Genomic DNA, 19,150 nt, shown 5'->3' on the forward strand with positions numbered 1-19,150 from the left:
AAAAAATTGATTTATTTTTTGTTAAAAGGGAATCCAAAAATTTAAAATTTTTGTCCACTCTTATACGCAGCTCCTGCGTAACGAATTCTCAATGATATTAGTATCAAACACTTGCAGAGACGACATAGATCCTACCTCACATATTGGTTCACATGTAAATTGAAAATTATATTCTAAAATTCAACAAGACAACGAAAAATCGATAATGTCTACATATTATATGGGACTGTAGATAACATACTGTGAACGTAAATCCATTTGAATTGACAAAATAAATATTCCATTAAACTAAATTTTTTATTGCTATACATTTCGATAAATTATCAGACACGAATTCAGACAGACTAGTCTACAAATTTTATAAATATTGTCACACAAAGTAGCCGCCTATCATTAACATCAGAAAAGATAAATCACCTTTCACTTGACGACTTCGCCATCGTTTTTTTTTTTCCTTCGAAAAAATGAGGAAGTTTCCATACGACCTCTCATTTCCTATTTTTAATCTCTCTCCGTCTTAGATATGATTTTTATAAACATTGAAAGAGATACTTTTAACTTTATTGTACAAAAAGACTATTTTATTATTGGCGAAAAAAAATTTTATTAGTTGAAATAGACATCGGAAATGTCTATTTTGTCTAGTGGTCTTTCGAATCTAAAGTTACAATTTCGGCACCACGTTAGCCAAACTTTAAGTGTTATTGTTTATCAAATATCTGTTACTATTGTCAAAATCAATTATTAAAGAATCCTCTAAGTGCCACTTTTATCGAATTTATTAACTTTCTTTTCTCTAGACTATTTTCCTGTCCACGTGATCTTCCTTATTCCTTTATCAAATTTCAAGCTTTTCTTGCTGGCTAATGACGGAAAATAAGACTCACAGTCAACAAATGTACCGCTTAGAGAGAGAAAAAAAACTAGAGAAATAATATTAATATTTAATTTTGTTCATTATGTAATTTGTATATCATATCCGTAATAAAATTGCCCATCTGTAGATCGAGCTAGTATATATACAGGATGCTTTTTTAAGTTGACATATGAAAAACGTTGGGTGTGTAGGCGCACATCTTACGCAGGCATTAAACTTGATCTAGGTTTTCAAGATCAATGAAAAGCTCACTCTACTCAATAATTGGTGACAGGTAGATGAACATTTTAAATTAGAAAGTTATTATTGATTAAAAAGTAACTTTTTTATTCGATACATTTTTTTGCAAACCGTACAGTTTAGAAGAAAACAGACTGAAAAGTTTTACCCAAAATTGTTAAATTGCTTCGTATATTTGTTTCTACAAAATCACAAAGGCACGAAATAAATAAATAAATCCAATAAAAGTGATTTGTTTTTCTATAAAGACCATTTTTGTTCCAATTGAATGCGTTTGTACATTTTTATAAAGAACAACTTTCAAATTTAAAGTGTTTATTTAATGATTTTCAGTTATGAATCGGAGTGAGATTTTAATTGAACCTGAAAAAAAAAATTAAGATCGAATTTGATGCTGGCATAAGATGTGTGGCTTTGAAACTAATATTTTTAAATTAAATTGATTTATCAAATTTCAGGCATATGTCAACTTAAAAAACACACCTTATATACAAGAAACAGCATGCTTCTAGTCAAATAAATGTCATTTGTATCGAATCACCTGTTAGGATGTTGTTGCTGTGAGAATTACTAATACTGTTTATGGTTTTAATCACAAGTTGTCAAAACTTACCCTGGCTCTACCCCTATAACAAGCCTTCCTCGCGGTACCAATGCTTTTCGACATGACATTGATTTATTTATTTCTATATTTTTTTGTTATATTTTAAATTTAGAACAGCACCTATTCAATGTAAGTACATATAGAGCTATCATGTACTAAAACATATATAATGTATAATAATATATGATGTAAATGTCTGAATAAATAAATGAAAAATAGAAAAATATGTCCTTGGGAAAGTATACTTGATTGACTTTATTGACGTGTTCGAATATGTATAGTGAAACAGGTGTTCCACTAAAATGAAAATTTATCATATAGTCAATATATGAAAAAAAAGGTATATTTGGGATTTCGAGTATACGGAAGAATTTTCTAATATATTTTATGGTAGAAAATTTAAAACTGTTTTCAAGGATATACAAATATTAGGTAAAAATATAATACCTATTTTGTAAAAATATAACACAGTTTTGTACCCCAGGCAAAATTTAGACCGAAATTAACTTTAAAAGTTTAAAATACTTTCAACAAAATAATCGAATAAGTTTGACTGAATTATATTCTGGATGTATATTTTCTCATTGAGAATGAATCCGAATCGAAAGCTTAATTTTTGAATACTTAAAAGGGCATTAATTAGTCTTTTACCAGAATTTAATTAAAATCATAATAAAACATAAAAACTTTAAAAAGGACTATCTACAAAATACAAAATTTTTAGTAAATAAGAGAAACGTTCTTTATCTGCATGACATTTTGATATTTCCAAAAGCTTTTGATGTTTCTTTCAAAAGCTTCTGACGTATGATCACATTATTTATATACTGTTATTCGAGAGACACAACAAAACAAATTTTTGGAATTTACTCTAAACGTGTCCTTTTTGTTTTCTAAAAGTTGCATACCTACGTTCGTGGTCTAATTTTTTATTTATTTTTTTGTACATCAGACATTCAAGGTAATTATACATGATAATATCATAAGTAAACTTGATGAGTTATCATCTACAAGATGATACGTGATAAGTATTTTTTTAATGTAATATGTATTTTTAATGTAGACATGAATTTTCAATTAAAATTTATAAACAGTTAAGTATGAACCAAAATAAGAAACTAAATGGTTCAACTTTAATATAAGAGTTGCATATTAATTAATATTATAAATATGAAAGTATGTTTGCGAATTATGTTTTCAATTTTTCCGAAATACGGATTTAAATAGAGAATTTATACTAAAATGTGCATTTTTTGTGACACAGAGTTTACATATAAAAGCATTTAAGGAGGTATTCTGGATTAGAAGCATAAATTGTGGGAAAAAAATTCTTCGAATTACAGGTCGGTGAAGTGGAGGGCTACAAAAAAAACACGACACCTTGGTTGACATAATTCCAGCCCTTGTAGTGTTCCGAAGCAAAAAAGTTTGAAAAAAATTATTAATTGGTAAAGATATCGTTATTGGTGGACCTCAGACTTTTTATGACAGCGCCTAGTGCATCAAGCGATTCATCCTTGAACCGACCCAAAAGATGGTCTATGGTATGGTATCATACAATTGCATAAAAAAATATTACGTAACATACTTTTGTTTATTACCACTAGTAAATATGTAAACCGCAAACAAATAACAGTCACATGCATGTACAAACTGTTTTTAAAATAGTGAAGGTGGACAAGTAAATGTAATGTCATTACTTAAAATAATGGAACGATATAAAATTTTTTTTAAAGAAGGGAGGGGATAGTATGATATGAAACGGATTCTCCAATATTCGTTAGAGAATTGATTGAAAAATCACGAGCAGAAAATTTTCGATAGTAAGTCATATGGTCTTCATATCAGAATTTCGTATTTCTTCTTTAATATTTCATAAACTCTGTTTAATTTGTAGTGTGTTATTATGTGTAAATTACGTTACACTAATTAAGAATTCACTATTAGTTAACAAACTTTTTTATCATAAACTAACGGTTACCCGCCCGTTTCGATGGACGATTTCAACTATTCTCAAAAATCATTTTCAAAATTAGTGAATAATTAGCTTGATATTCAACCGCTTCGCTTAAACTCTCTTGCTCTAACTTATCACCCTTCCATAACAATCGAAATAGGGGTAGGAATTGTTTTAAACAGGTAAAATATATGTACACATTTCAATTTCAATTTTTTTTAAAATGCTACATAGTCTTGATTCATTGAGTGTATTAGAACAGGTGGCCATGAATGAATATCAAGTTCACCATTTTTACAGAAATCTTTAATTTATCATTCAAAATGATGCTCATAGATGGCGCAATGAAATGTCATTATTAAATTTAATATTTTTAAATCTTAAATTATTTTCTATATCTTTATAAATTATAGCTCATGCGTTAGTCTGATGTATGAGGTCGGAGAAAGCTCGCCCGTAAATACGGAAAACGGTCGGCTTTCAATCTATTTACAAACTGTCAATTTTTAGTTCACTACTAAACCGATTTTTAAAATTTTTTCTCTTATAGAATGCTACATTATCAGCAACTAACATGGGCTATATTTTATTTTCAAAAAAATAGGGCTTCGCACCAAAAGTTAAAATCCATTAAATAGTGAATAAAAGGGGAGTAAGCGAAGGTAAGGGAATTGAATGCAATAGCGTGTATAACTGCTAGTTATTTATATTGTACAATATAAGTTCAAGTTGAATAGCAAAATAACTTTTTCTGCCACCATCATAACAATTTTCTATTTTATATACCCAACGAATACAAAAAAATACTTGTATTTAGATGTCTAACTCTTTACATAATATAGAGACTTCAGATATATCTGAAATGTATAATTATAATTATGTAATATATGCTTTAATTAAAATTTAAGAGGAAAAAAAAATATATATATACAGGGTGTTCATTTCAAAAGTACCCACCCTTAATAACTTTTGAAATGATGTGTTTATTGTTTTGAGTGAAAACACGTCGATTAAGATATCGAGGGGGAATATCGAGTATACAGACTTCAGTCTTTCACTCCCAGCCACCCCACCTTGAAATTTCAAATGAAAAACACAACTTTGTGGCAACTTATTTGAGAGGGAATAAAATTCTCAATTCAACCGTGAAAAAAAAAATTAAATCGATTGATTGATTAATTGGTTTAATTTTATAGGTAGTGCTATTTGAAATTTCAAAGTAAGGGTGGCTGGATTTAAAGGGATGAAACCTAAAACTCTTTAGGTACCATTTTTTAACTTCCCCTTCGATATCTAAATCGACGTGATAATAATCATATCAAGCCAAAAGTTATTTAGGGTGGATCTTTTGAAATGAACACACTATATCATCAGGGATATTTATTAATTAAATTAGTATAATGGTCCGTAGATCAAAAACCTTAAAAATTTCAAAATCATCATGCTAATTTTGCGCATTTAGAAATTCTCCATCCTTTGAGACGTAAAATTCTAAATTTTGAAGAAAAGTTAAAATGTGTCACTGATGGCGTCAAGCAGTCATAAAAAAACACCAGTGGTCGGTCTATGCAATGATTAGACCATTAATATTATAGGATAAAGCACTTCCATGAACCCTAACTTTTTGCCGCGTAGTAAATAAGCTCCTCAGTCGATGTGGATCATTATTTTCTCTCATAGGACATATATATGGCAGGTCGGCCATTTTCGAAATAGGGGGTGTAGAAAAGTGACCCCTAAACGTCAGGAAGCAACGGTAAGTCAAAGCATCCATTTTTTATAAATCGGGAAAAATAGTGGCAGGCAAAACTTTTTGGCGGTTTCAGAGGGGAGGGGGTGAGGTTGAAGCAAACCAAAAAAAAATAAGTGGATCTCAACCGGATAAACTCAAGTGCGATTTTCTAATTACAACATGTACTTTTATGGAAAAATAGTAGCAGTATGATGAAATTTTACTGTAAATAATATATTTTACAATAGTTCACAGTATTCTTTTAAATGTGTATAATACAATTTATACATGTAAAATAGAGGAGTCCAACCATCCAACCAGCAGCCAAGCCCCTATCCTTAAATTAATATTAAACATTCAATAGTAATAAAAAGTAATTTACATTTTGTGTTTTAATTTATTGATATTTTATTTTTACTTAACGGATGTGAAAAATATTCTGCTTTTATCAATTAGCAGTTCTTATTTATTTAAACTGGAAAAAAGGTTGTCTGCCTACCTTTAATGAGTTTTATTACCCATCAGTGGCGTAGCTCACCTTGGAAGGGTCCTGTATCAAAATTAGTTGGAGGGCCCAAATTATAGATAAAGATTTCTCACAATTGAAACAAAAATGCTTGCATTAAATTAAATTAAATATTTATTGATTATAAGTTATCAGTTTCTCCTAGAAATTGAGCCAAACAATTCAAACTATCAAAATTTTATCTTTTATCATTTAAAAAAATTGAGTTGTGAAAGTTATCAGAAGTTAAAGATAACAGAGATAATTTAAAGTAAGTACAATGAAATTTTTATGTAATGTCATAATAAATATCCTGATCAAACCAAACGTAATGTACGCACATATTGGGTTGACTAGTAAATCAGAAGTATGTCTTTTTTAAACTAATACTACAATTATTTCATACAGTAAAAACTAAATGTAGCTATAAAATTACATTCTTTAAAGAATCAAACAAGTATTTCACATCTAAAATTAATACCTTAAATTTTCAGAAAAATATCGTGTAAATAAAAAAAATAAGCGCTACATTTATAATGTACCATGATACGAAAGGAATATAGTTCTTACCGGGTGTCCCACGACATCTCTCGTTTCTTTTTTTTCCTTCACTAGATGCTTTTTATTAATGCAATGGGATATTTTTTTTGTATTTTGCGAGACTGTCAAAGAGTGCAAAATTTGAAAAACCGCTTAAGTTTATTATTATATTTCTACATTAAAAATTCGGTACTGAAAAGGATTCATCTTGTAGAATTAAAAAGTTTTTACTAACCTATTTATTACAAAATGTTACATATATTATACAACAAGCTTTCGCAAACACTACAATGAATTAAATTATTTACAAAACAGACTTAGAATAATTAATAATAATAGTACTTACTTTTCAAATTCACATGGATATGCAAATGATGTAACTGATTTCAATATTTCTTCATCTTTATACGATTCTGGGAACTTTTGTATAATCCATGGTTCTTTAAATCCTTTCTTTGGGACGATTTCACAAAAACATTCAAAAAAATGTCTCACATTATCCCTATAAACAAGAAACAATTATAAATAAATAAGAAAATAGTGATAAAAAAGTTATGGCTAGTTACACGATAGCGCGATAATTGTTCGTGATTCTAACACGTGAAAAGCGCCTACAGAAAAATAAAATTCAAGTAGCGAATACAGAAAAATTATCTATTCATAAATACCGTGGACTTTAGAAAATCAAGCAATTTTTCGGCTTGTTTCTAGGAAAATTACGTTATAATATAGTGAAGGCAAGTTGAGAGACAAACCATTTATCATTCTACATGTTATTTTATCATTTCTCCGTGCGGTAGCGTTACTAAAGCGATGTGTCGACGTCACTGGCGTTTGAATTTATAGTTTAGAAAAATCATTTTCAATTGTAAAATTACATGAAAAATCAAAAACTATTTTTTCGTGATTTTAGATCTTAATTACTCTAGAAAATCCAAAAACTTAGGCCCAGTTTAGGTGGGGTGGATTTGCTCAGCGCGACAGGGGAGAGAGAGGCTCAAAAGAAAGGAGACATTTTTAATTCGTTGCCAATTTCATTTCAACTTTTTTAATTTGTTAATTTTTTTTAATTGTTATTACTTTTAGGGGAGAGGGGCGTGATTCTAGAAATTGAGACATTACGTTTACAGTGATTAGAGAAAATTCGTCCCTGTATGACAAAACTGGAGGGAAGTTCGAAAGACCTAATTTTTCTTGACGTTACTTTATCTAATGCTACTGTAATACACCATTCCCGTGTTACGAAAAAGATGTATTATGCTAGCATGTAACCTATACATGGTGAAAATACTAACATTTATAAAAATAATTATTACTCTCAAAACATTTTATAAGAAACTTTTTATGGCAACAAATAAGAAAGTTATATTTTTTACCTGTGTGTAGGTATATTATGATGATATTTAATTAGAAAATTTTTTTGTATAACCTAATTCCAACAAATTCTAACTTACTTTATTCATATTTATTTTCAGTCGGTCTTTTTTATAAAAGCGAGGGTTTATATAATGCATTTCATAAATCATAAATATTCAAAAGTAAATTTATTGTTTATCTCGAGATTCTAATAAAGTGAGTATATTAAATGTAATAGCATTCAATTTATTTAATTACAATTCGTACACATGTAAGTCAAGTCACAGACCTTCAAATATTTACAATATAAAAATTAATGTATGTACGTGTCCTATCCAAAAATCGAAATTAAAATATTTAGATTCTATTTACGGTTTGAGGACTCAGAAATAGTCGCAGAAACAAAAAACTAAAAAGGGTACAAGTTCGAAAATTTTTTGCATATTATTTATGCATATTTTTAATTTCTTATAAATCAATTTAGGTCACCAAATTTCCTGACGCTCTAACGAATCGAATGTCGAAAATCGCATTCAAATCCGATTTACTGTTCAAATTTTTCGAACTTCATTGCTTCGTTTCTACTACTAAAAGACGAATTTTCAATAACCAATCAGCTACGGACACTCGGGGATATCTACGGAGATAGGTAAAATAAGAGACTCTCATGAACCAGTCAACGAACTATTAACCATTTTTTAATATACAAAAAAAAAAATAATAATTTAAGAAAATTACAAAAATTGTATTAAATGAATTACTAGCTCGAGCCGTGAAGAACTCCTCAGAGTGGTATCTGTGGTCAAAAACAGAAGTGATACAAAATATCAATAATACTTAATTTACTTTTTATTTATAGGCAATCTTATTACAGATATGCTATACAAATTACAAAATGAACAAAATTGAGTCTTAATATTATTTCTCAAGCTAGCAAGATAAGTTTTAAAACAAAACAGTCCTGCCAAGTGCATTAAATTAAGCGCGCGAGGCAGTTGTCCACCCTGCCTAATGGTTAATCCAGTCCTGTATTCAGGAAATTTATAAGTTTTCATTTAACATTTCTACTACCTATATGCTTAGGTTAAAGTTGAATTAAATTTTCAATTTTTAAAAACCAGGCAGACAAAGAATCGAACCTCAACATTAGTAAGAAAGTAAAACCCGATCTTCCTGATTCCAACAAAACTGTTTTATATCCATGATAGTTTAGAATTTATAATAGACACATTTTTAATTAGGATAGAAATAATGTTTAGTCTAATCAATACACATGATAAATATATTATTTAGACTTCCAGACACGTTTTTTAGTTAAAAATTATTTTGTTGCTATATCTGTGCGTGCAAACATCATAATATAGGAGGCGGATACGCATTTGGATAAAGAATGAATTCTTACATCAATTTATTTAATTACAACAGGTTCATATATGAAAAAAAGAGCTTCATATCCGGTAACGATTTCTCATCCATGCTTATAATCAGTTTGTACATTTGCATTATATTCAATTGAAATCAATTTACAAACAAAATTATCAATTTAAAAAAAGGTTGATAAAAACAACACGTTTATAATTTTGACCGATGACTCCCCACTCCCCTTTTTATTCATATGAAAAATTACTAATCAATTTTATATTACTAGAAAAAAAAAACACGATTTTTTTTATTATATCAATAGATAAATCTTTATTCTAAGAAAAAATAATGACTAGAAAATAACAATATGGGAGTGTTGTTTTAATATATTATAAAAATATAATAAATGACTGTTTTATTTTGTTCTTCATTTGTTTTTCTATGTAAACATTTGATTGTGCCAAAAAGACAAAACAAATGAATGTCATTCTATTTATTATTTTTTGTTAAAAGTCATTTTTGACACTTTTTATTTGTCTGTCTACATATGTCAACAATGACGTAAGAATTACCTGATTCTAGATCCCATGTTATTCTAATTATCGTAAGGTTATTAAGCATATTGATAACACTCAAAAAACTTAGAAAATTCACTTAAAACAATACACTATAAATACACCATTATTGTTTCACATAAAATTACACAATAAAATTTTTGTTCACTTTCAAATTTTGCACATTTTTTAATAAATATTTAGGAAAACATTACTAAATTTACCCCACACAATTACCCTGCATCAACTGTGTACTAAACACTGGTGTAGATTTCTGTGTTGTCATGAAAACACTGTCTCGTTTTAGTTTATAAACGTCATTTGATTTACTATGTTTATATTGTTCATAATGGTAACGTATTAACACTAGAGACGAACCACTGTAAGCAATACTACTTACTAGGTTAATTAACAACCTTAACACCCACCCCCTTTGGTACACCCAGTACACCCATGGTACACTAGAACCTTGGAGATCTTTAAAAGAACGAGAAAAACGAGTATACATCAGGATACTCGTTTTTCACTCTTGGATCTTTATAAATGGGATTACTTGTTTTTCATCCTCTATAAGCTAGAGTTAAGTGTATTTATTTTATATGTTCACCTTGAAGAATAAAAACCGAAAATTTTATGATATTGATGTTTTGACTAGTCCACAATGCGAAAATAACATTTAAAAGATTGTATTAATATGTTTGTCTGCCTGCGATTGAACAAATAGTCCAATTATTTGTAATTTTTACAGGTGCCGGGATTTTATATGAATCGATCCCAATAAACTTACATGAGAAAATAAAGACGTAGCATAAGAGTTTTGTTTTGAAAGAGGAAACATAGTACATCGATTTTCTTGTTAACTTTAATAAAATGGTAATTTTTATTAAAAGCAATGTTTTTCTGGAACTTATCTTCAGACTATGCTTGCTATTACTTTCTACTAGACATTTTTGAATTCCAGGAAAAATTTATAATTTTAATGCGTTAGTAATAAAATGGAAATATTTATCGTAAGATGTAAAAAATAAATTTTCCACTTTAACTTCTGGTAATGACGATTCAAATTTAATATAGAGACTTATTATCTATACATATAAAATGCTTTGTCCTGAATGACTGACTGACTGACAGAGATCTGAAACTTGGAGGGTGTGTTCTTTGTATAACGTAGACATCCGATAAGAAAGGATTTCTACCCCTGAGAGAATAAAAGGGATGAAAGTTTGTTTGAAAATCCTCTTTCATCTATAGAATGCTACATTGTCAGCAAGTAACATGGGCAAGTGAGAATAAAAGAAGAGAAGGCTATAACGCGGTAGTCTTTGTTTTTAAAGTTGAAATTGCGCAGCGACGAGAGCAAGTAATTGCTAGTCTTAATTATTAATCTTCAAATCAACATTTTAAGCAAAAATCGTTCACAATAGTTTAATATACACAAACTGCAATGAATTTAACAAGTGGTGCTGCTACCTATCACAATAAAAGAAATATTTTTGACAGAAAAAAAATTCAAGTGAATGAATTTTATTTTAATATTTATAAATTAAATATTTATGAATAATCGATTTTTTCGATGTTTCTTAGATTTAAATAATATTTTCAATAATAAAAAATAAAGTGCCTTATTTTTTATACTTAACCTACAACTTTATGTGGTATGTAAAATGTGTATAAGTTGAAAATTTTCCAATAAACTGTATTAATGGTTTTTCAGAAAAGATGAATATTCGTACATCAATACTACCAAAAGGCATTGGCGATATTGGGGCAACAACATTTTTTGTGTTTGCCATTCCATCTGTATTTTGGTACGAAATTGCCTACGTTATACCATATTTCTACGACACAACAACATTTTGGTATAAATTTCACTTTGTGTGTGCAACACTGGTATTTTTCAACATAGTCGCATCGTATTTATTTACCATTTTATGTGACACAAGCATTAAAGGTCGTTTAATTCAAAGCACTGATGGTACATCGATATGCTCTGTATGTGAGAGTATACAACCACCGCGGGCCTATCATTGCCCATTATGTAAAATTTGTATTTTAAAACGAGACCATCATTGTGTTTTTACAAGTTCATGTATTGGTTTCTATAATTATCGATATTTTTTCACGTTATTAATATTTGTAACGATCGGATCTCTTTATGGTGCATATTTTCATGTTTTTTACACTTATCATAACGTTGAATATAAAAGCATAATAACAATTTTACGAATTCTTATGCCATTAATGATGATCGTTTTGGATGAATCCTCTACACAGTTTATCGTTGCAGTGTTAATTATTTTGATTGTAGGTGTGGTAATAGGCATTATGTTGTTGTATTATCATTTTAATTTACTGAAAAATGGAAAAACTAATTATGAACACGTACATAACATTAATAAATATGATTTAGGATTTAAAGAAAATCTTCGTCAAGTATTTGGTGAACGATGGCGTATTGCATGGTTATCACCAATAATCCCATCAAAGTTACCTGGCGATGGTATTAATTTTAAAATTAGTCATACATTCAAAGATAAATGAATTATTTCAGTCAATGTATATTATTATTATCTATATCAAGATTATTTTTTACCAGGGCCGTAACACGGGTACACAGCGCATTTTGAAAATATTTAGATTGCGTCTCTCCTTAATAATTTTAGTTTTTGTTACCTAATATTTTTAAACTGTGAACGGAACAGTGTTTCCTTGGGATTTTTCCCTACAAGTGTCGCGTGCCTGCATTTTTACACCCTAGTTACGGTCCTGTTTTCAACAACCAAGGGGCTAAAAACAAAAAATGCAACGAAATAACGATGATATTTTTTAAATTGTAATATATAGGAAAAGACCGTGCTGTAAGGTAGAGTATAAGGCGTTATACCCTGTGGTTTGATTTGACAAATTAGCGTATGCCTTGTACTTATTTAAATTGAACAGATTTACACTTTAGATTATACATTTCCAACGTATACCCTCTAACATGTTTGCCTATATACCGTATACGTTCTTCCGATTTTACGATTACAGCACTGTAAATTAAAATGATTACAGTAAAGAAAAATGCATTGGAGAACCCTTAAACAGACGAACAGGCGAACAGACGAACGATACAAAAGTCTGAATGACATTTTAGTCTGAATTGAGAATTTCTAAGCAAATAGCTATTACAACCGGGAAGAATTGAAGCCATGATGCTTTAAAGTATAATACTTTGTTTTTAATTTATAAAGAAGGGCTTCTTTCATTTTCAAATAGGAAACAATAAAAAATGCCCATCCAAATAAATAAAATAAATATATTTAAAATATAGTTCCAATCGCAATTTTATCAACGAGGTTCCCACGTCCTAGGCTTCGTACCTGATAAAATGGTTATGATTGTATAAATTTTGTATTTCATGAGGAATTCCGTCTATCTTTTGTATCTAGAGCCTCGTTTCGTAAAAATTTAAAAATAAATTCTATTTCTAAAAATTTTCATAGACTTGGAAAATCATGGCAATAATGCGTAAAAATAATTGCAAATTTGGTTATATTTATTAGATCAAAAAAAGATTTTGTTATCTAAACAATTTTTTTGGTTGATCTAATCTTTCATACAAAAATTTTAATGAATTTTTTCTTGGATATCAATTATTGTGATTTTTAGTGTTACCTAGTATTTTATTGTAAAGATTTTTATGTTTATAATTAATTTAAAGATGGCACTATGTTGTATGAATTTTAGAGTTCCTGTTAACGGAGCTAAGACATTTAAGTGATTTTAGCGTTTTTGTTTGAACTATATATTTTAGTTATAGACCTTTTCATTTAAAAAAATGATTATTTGTTGTTTCTTTCAGAATTGCCAGAAAACTGTCTATTAGTATTACTGTCTAATCGAAACAGAATCCAAATTGAAATGAAAAGATCTATTCTATACCATATTATTTCTTTAATAGTTACCTACCTAAATGTTTGAGCAACAGAACTTACGATTGCTTTTTTAATAAATTCACTAAAAAATGTTTTTAGCTCTAGTTATAACTTTAACTATTTTATAAAATTTTTATGTAGTAATATACTGATAGTACGACTCTTAAAACTAGTCATTTTTTCAATTTTGATTAAAAGATCAATTCACCGGGTATTCAAATGTTTTTATTAAAAAAATAAATTTGATACAGTATTTTTATAATTAAATGTTACTTATTTGGACATTTTAAGAGTGGCTTAAAACCAAAAACAATAACCGAGTTCATTTTTGTTGAAATGTTTAAATTGGACAAAAGATTTGTTAAAAAAATATAGTCGAAAAAAGATTGCATATTTTAAGTTTTTGTATTAGATTCAAGCCAACACGACAAAGAAGGTAACGTTTATGGATGACGTATTATATTTTATCATGACAAATATCAATATCAGTTAAAATTGCCGACGCTTAAAGCGTTATAGTGAGTACACATTCGGCGCTTTCAAACGCGTGCTCCTGAAGCGCTTGCATGTGGACACTTTAAATTCCCAAATCAAATCCCTTGTTTGAAAACGCTCAATGTGAACTTGCTCTTAAGCTTGAAAATGAAAAGCACCTAATGTTTGTGCGTCATCTTTTGACAATTTGAACAACGAGCCATCTACAGATACTTGAAGTCGCTAATAGATCTTTTGGCAAAAATAGAAGATATGTGATGTCTTTACTCGATTGACATCTATCCGAAACAAAAAAGAATCTCAAAATATTAACAACTAATCTACAAAAATTTAAATGTTCACAACTGAAATTACTATATTTTATCTATGACTGAAATAAATTTAACAAGTGGTGTTGCTAGCACAAAAAAATTAGTATGACAGAAAAAAAAATTAACGAATATTATTTTGAAATGTTTTAAACTGAACATTTTCAAATAATAAAGTTTTTCTATGTTTCTTAAAGGATAATATTTGATAAAGTGCCTTTTATTTAATACATAATCAAAAAATTTACGTGGTACGTTAAATAATTGTGTTACAAGTTAAAATATTTTTCAAAAAAATTGTCTCAATGTGGTTTTCAGATAAAATGAAAATTCTTAAATCGATATCCTTAAAAAAGGTTGCTAATATTGGAACAAAAATTATAAAATCGATATCCCTAAAAAAGGTTGCTAATATTGGATCAAAAATATTTTTTATGTGTGCCGTTCCATTTATATTTTGGTACGAAACAGTTTACGTTCTACCATTCTTCTACGATCCGTCAACATTTTGGTATAAGTTTCATTATATGTGTGCAATGTTCGTATTTTTTAATATTGTCGTATCGTATGTATTCACCCTTTTATGTGATACAAGTATTAAAGGCCGTTTAATTAAAATCACAGAAGGAACATCGCTATGTTTAGTTTGCGACAGCGTACAACCACCACGGAGCTGGCATTGTTCATTATGTAATACTTGTATTTTAAAACGTGATCATCACTGTTATTTTGCAAGTACGTGTATTGGCTTCTATAATTATCGATATTTTTACACAATGTTATTATTTGTAACAATCGGATTGCTTTATTTTGGATATTTTCATGTTTTTTACACTTATCATAATTTAGAATATGATTTGTTTATGTATATACGAATTTTTGTGCCATTCATAATAATATTTTTTGATGATCTCGCTACACAGATTATCGTTGCTATATTTTTAATAGTGGGTTTAGGAAGTGGAGTTTGTATTGCGATGTCGGTTTTTTATTTTGATCTAATAAGAAAGGGGCAAGTTAACATTGAAAGTAGACGGAAAAATACAAAATATGATTTAGGATTTAAAGAAAATCTTCGTCAGGTATTTGGTGAACTATGGTATGTTGCATGGTTATCACCAATTATCCCATCAAAGTTACCTGGTGATGGTATTAATTTTAAAATTAATGAAACATTCAAAGATATTTGAATTACTTAATCTTAAGCCATAAAATGGTCTTTCGATTTACCAAGATTATTTTCAATTACAAAGGGGATTCATTTTTTTCTAAATAGATCGTAAAATTTTTTTCTAAAGATCGTAAGTCTAAACAAAAAGACGGCACCATATTGTAGGGAATATTTTGATTTTGGCGTTTTGAGTGTTAACTATCATACTTTATATTTTGGACTCTGGTAGTACATTTCCTAGTTAAATTGAGCAGTCATACATATTTTAAACTAACTAAAAAATTCCCAAATTGTTTTAACAAAAGTTTTAGTGACCACATCGATTTTACAAATTTGGGTTTTCTGTAAATATTGATAGTACCAATTGAAAAAACTAGTCATATTTTCTATCATGGAGCATTAAAATTGTAATCTATTAAAAAAATTAAATTTTGTACAGTATTTTATAAAAAATAGGGTTGGTAATAAGGTCCCAAATTACGTAATAAAGTTAAGATAAAAAGGAATGTTTCTAAAAACAGGAATATATAATACATTTCAATGCCGGGCTAGTTTATAAATGTTGATCATTCCTTTTTATCTTTGAGAAATATGTAAACAATTTTTAATGTTTTATAAAATGTTATATATTAAATTTTTTACAAAAATATTTTTATACATGTGATTGTGAAATAAAATATATTTGTCACTGTTTTTAATAAATTTTGCTTAAAATAAATCATTCGTTTCTCAATCAGTTTCATTAGTTTTTGACTCAAATTACAATAAAATTAGGAATGCACCCTGTTCTCTTCCGGAAGAAAAATACAAAATTATACGATAAGAATATACGAAAACTTATACGAAATTAATTTTTAAGTTTGGATAAAGCTCGATGAACTTTTGATTCTGTGGGCTTTCCTATTTCTTTACAAATGTAATCACCAGCTTCCATTAATTTTTCTAAATTGATACCAGTTTCAACACCCATACCATTCAATTGATACACCAAATCTTCAGTTGCTACGTTCCCAGTTGCTCCTTTTGAATATGGACAACCACCAAGACCGGAAACTGATGCATCAACGACTCGTATGTCCATCTAAAATTTAATCAATTTAGATACACATTTTCTAGTTGGACCATTGCATAGAGAGCGTCCGTAAACTACATAATTTAGTTAAGGGGATAATTTAAATTTCATGAATATTCCCTATTAAAACTTTACCTCTAATGATGTATAAATATTGACTAAAGCTTGTCCATAAGTATCATGACAATGTATAGCTAATTGTTTCGGTGAAACAACTTTTAAAACATCTTTTAACATTGTTTTAATACTGCCAGGAGTACCAACTCCATTTGTATCACCTAACGAAATTTCATAGCAGCCTAATTCTAATAACGCTTCGGTTATTTTCACAGTATTAATAGGTTTAATTTTTCCTTCGTAAGGACATCCAACTACACATGAAATGTAACCGCGAACTTTTATATTATTTTGTTTAGCTAAATTAACGAATGTTTTAATACGATCTACACTCTCTTGTGATGTACAATTTAAATTTTTCATTGAAAATGTATCTGATGCTGAACCCATTACTGCTATTTCTTGAACACCCACAGACATCTAAAATTTTATTTATATAAAGCTTTTGAAAATACTTTTATTACTTTTGAAAACTTACAGCAGATTCTAATCCTTTTAAATTGGGAACTAATACAGGATATGATATACCCTGAACTTTATTTATTTTTGAGAATACTTCTGCTCCATCAGCTAATTGTGGAACCCATTTTGGACTTACAAAACTGTGAAACATATATATAATTGAATAGGATAAGCTTTAGAGTTCAATGGTGGTGCAAATAGTCTCCCGAACGGTCATCATCATTTTAATAGATTAACTCAAGTTTTTTTTTAAATTATTTTGATCGCCTAAATATGAAATATGAATCGAAGCTTTTTAGAATTTCGGATGCGATTTTGGGCAATATCTCACAAATTACACGCCCGATCGTCAAATGGATCACATTTTTGCATGATTTGTATCCAAATCAAAGACAAAATATTTTCCAGATAATTAAAATTTTCTTGAAAGGTATCCGTTTAATTACTTGATTTTCCTTCTTTTTGGAGTGGAGCAGTTGCTTTGATTGCCCTTCTTTGAATACACACTTGAAATATCCAAACTAGAATCAAAATCTTAGGCAAACTGAAGTGTTTACATTGTTGATTTTTTTGGGGCGATAAACATTTTTTATTCAAATATGCATGCGCAGACTATCTAAAATTACTAATGACAACTTTATGGCAAAATCTTTCTTACCTTGTGACTTCAATGGTTTTGAAACCACAATCCGATAACTTATTAATAAATTGTATTTTTGAAGCTGAAGGTACATTTTTCTTTTCATTTTGTAGACCATCTCTTGGTCCAACTTCAACTATTCGAACATAATCTGATGTTTTTGACTATAATTGTAATAAAGTATTTTTTTTAATTTTCTTTGAAAAATATGAATTTCTGCAACAATTGAATGTGCTTACCGCAAAACATCGTTGTACTAAATTACAAATATCATTGTTACTTTTTGTGATGGTAGAAATAATTTTTGAGGTTATTAATGACATTTTAAATAACAGAAATTAATAAAATGATGTAATTTTAATAAATTATTTAATTTTATATAAATTTTATCACAATGTTGTTTACTGTACACACAGTACAATTAAATTCAACAGTGGCGTATTTCAATTTTTGAGCGTTACAGATGACGCGCTTCAATTTGATTGACTTGGAAAATCTTTTTCGGTAGTTGGCGATTTATTAAAGTATCGCTTGTTGTATTGCAAAAAAGAGTAAATTTATTTTACAAGAATGACGCAATTTTGCATGGCCTTATACAAAAAGACGACGACCAAGTTTTAAAATTTTATATCATTAGTTAAACCGCCGCTGTTGGTTTATATTTGTGAATTTTAATTTGTTATCATTGTTTTTATTTGATTTGCATGAAAAAATAACAAAATTTGATGAATTTTTTAAGTAGATTTCTATTAATTTGTATACTTAACTCAATATTAGAATTAAAATATATAACAATCGATTTTAAAGAATCTAATACTTCGGCTTACGTAATTAGGGAATAACTATAACATTTTATTGGATTTATTTGAAATTTTGAAAAAGTCGAGTTAATCGCTTCTTAAATGAATTGGCTGGCTGCTGTTTAGGCCATTCATACAATACAATAAGATGGCAAAAAATATGAAATATCTGACATTAGAAGTTGTTTACTTATGTAATTTAAAATATAACATATTAGAGTACTACAACTAGTTGCCTTAATGAACCATTCTTAGTTCCAAGGTTCTAACTTTTTGTCAAGAAACACTTTTCCAATGTACTTTTTTTGCGTAAACGCAATCAAACTGAGAAACATCAATAATATTGTTGCTTACCGAATATATATTGACAGTGTATGGATTTCTGCGCCAGGTAGCAGAAAGTGGAACCAAATAGGCAAGTAGTTAAACGTTATAAATTTA

General features: G+C 28.6%; 4 protein-coding genes across 5 annotated transcripts in view; 2 read left to right on the top strand and 2 right to left on the bottom strand.

Moving 5' to 3' along the window:
• LOC123295693 (DENN domain-containing protein 1A-like) overlaps window positions 1-9,959 on the bottom strand; it is a 30,136-nt gene extending 20,177 nt beyond the window's left edge. For both annotated transcript variants that reach the window (XM_044877115.1, XM_044877114.1), the window contains exons 1-2: window positions 9,746-9,959; window positions 6,802-6,957 (exon numbers count right to left, since the gene is read on the bottom strand). In XM_044877115.1, coding sequence (XP_044733050.1) covers window positions 6,802-6,957; window positions 9,746-9,762 — 173 coding nt within the window. In that variant the 5' untranslated portion in view covers window positions 9,763-9,959. The remainder of the gene's footprint in view (window positions 1-6,801; window positions 6,958-9,745) is intronic.
• A 1,363-nt stretch (window positions 9,960-11,322) lies between these two features.
• On the top strand, window positions 11,323-12,788 carry LOC123295698 (probable palmitoyltransferase ZDHHC24). The gene is made up of 2 exons (XM_044877124.1): window positions 11,323-11,382; window positions 11,442-12,788. Exon 2 carries the CDS (start codon window positions 11,447-11,449, stop codon window positions 12,266-12,268), a length of 822 nt encoding a protein of 273 aa, XP_044733059.1. The 5' UTR covers window positions 11,323-11,382; window positions 11,442-11,446; the 3' UTR covers window positions 12,269-12,788.
• A 2,010-nt stretch (window positions 12,789-14,798) lies between these two features.
• LOC123295697 (probable palmitoyltransferase ZDHHC24) lies at window positions 14,799-16,161 on the top strand. Its single transcript, XM_044877123.1, has one exon. It carries the CDS (start codon window positions 14,882-14,884, stop codon window positions 15,635-15,637), a length of 756 nt encoding a protein of 251 aa, XP_044733058.1. The 5' UTR covers window positions 14,799-14,881; the 3' UTR covers window positions 15,638-16,161.
• Window positions 16,162-16,289: 128 nt separating this feature from the next.
• Window positions 16,290-18,256, bottom strand: LOC123295696 (hydroxymethylglutaryl-CoA lyase, mitochondrial). The gene is made up of 5 exons (XM_044877122.1): window positions 18,149-18,256; window positions 17,928-18,073; window positions 17,286-17,409; window positions 16,826-17,227; window positions 16,290-16,699 (listed from the first exon to the last, which is right to left on the bottom strand). Exons 1-5 carry the CDS (start codon window positions 18,230-18,232, stop codon window positions 16,466-16,468), a joined length of 990 nt encoding a protein of 329 aa, XP_044733057.1. The 5' UTR covers window positions 18,233-18,256; the 3' UTR covers window positions 16,290-16,465.
• Window positions 18,257-19,150: the final 894 nt, after the last annotated feature.

This window comes from Chrysoperla carnea, chromosome 3 (genome assembly GCF_905475395.1).
Source record: "Chrysoperla carnea chromosome 3, inChrCarn1.1, whole genome shotgun sequence".
NCBI classification, from domain to species: Eukaryota; Metazoa; Arthropoda; class Insecta; order Neuroptera; family Chrysopidae; genus Chrysoperla; species Chrysoperla carnea.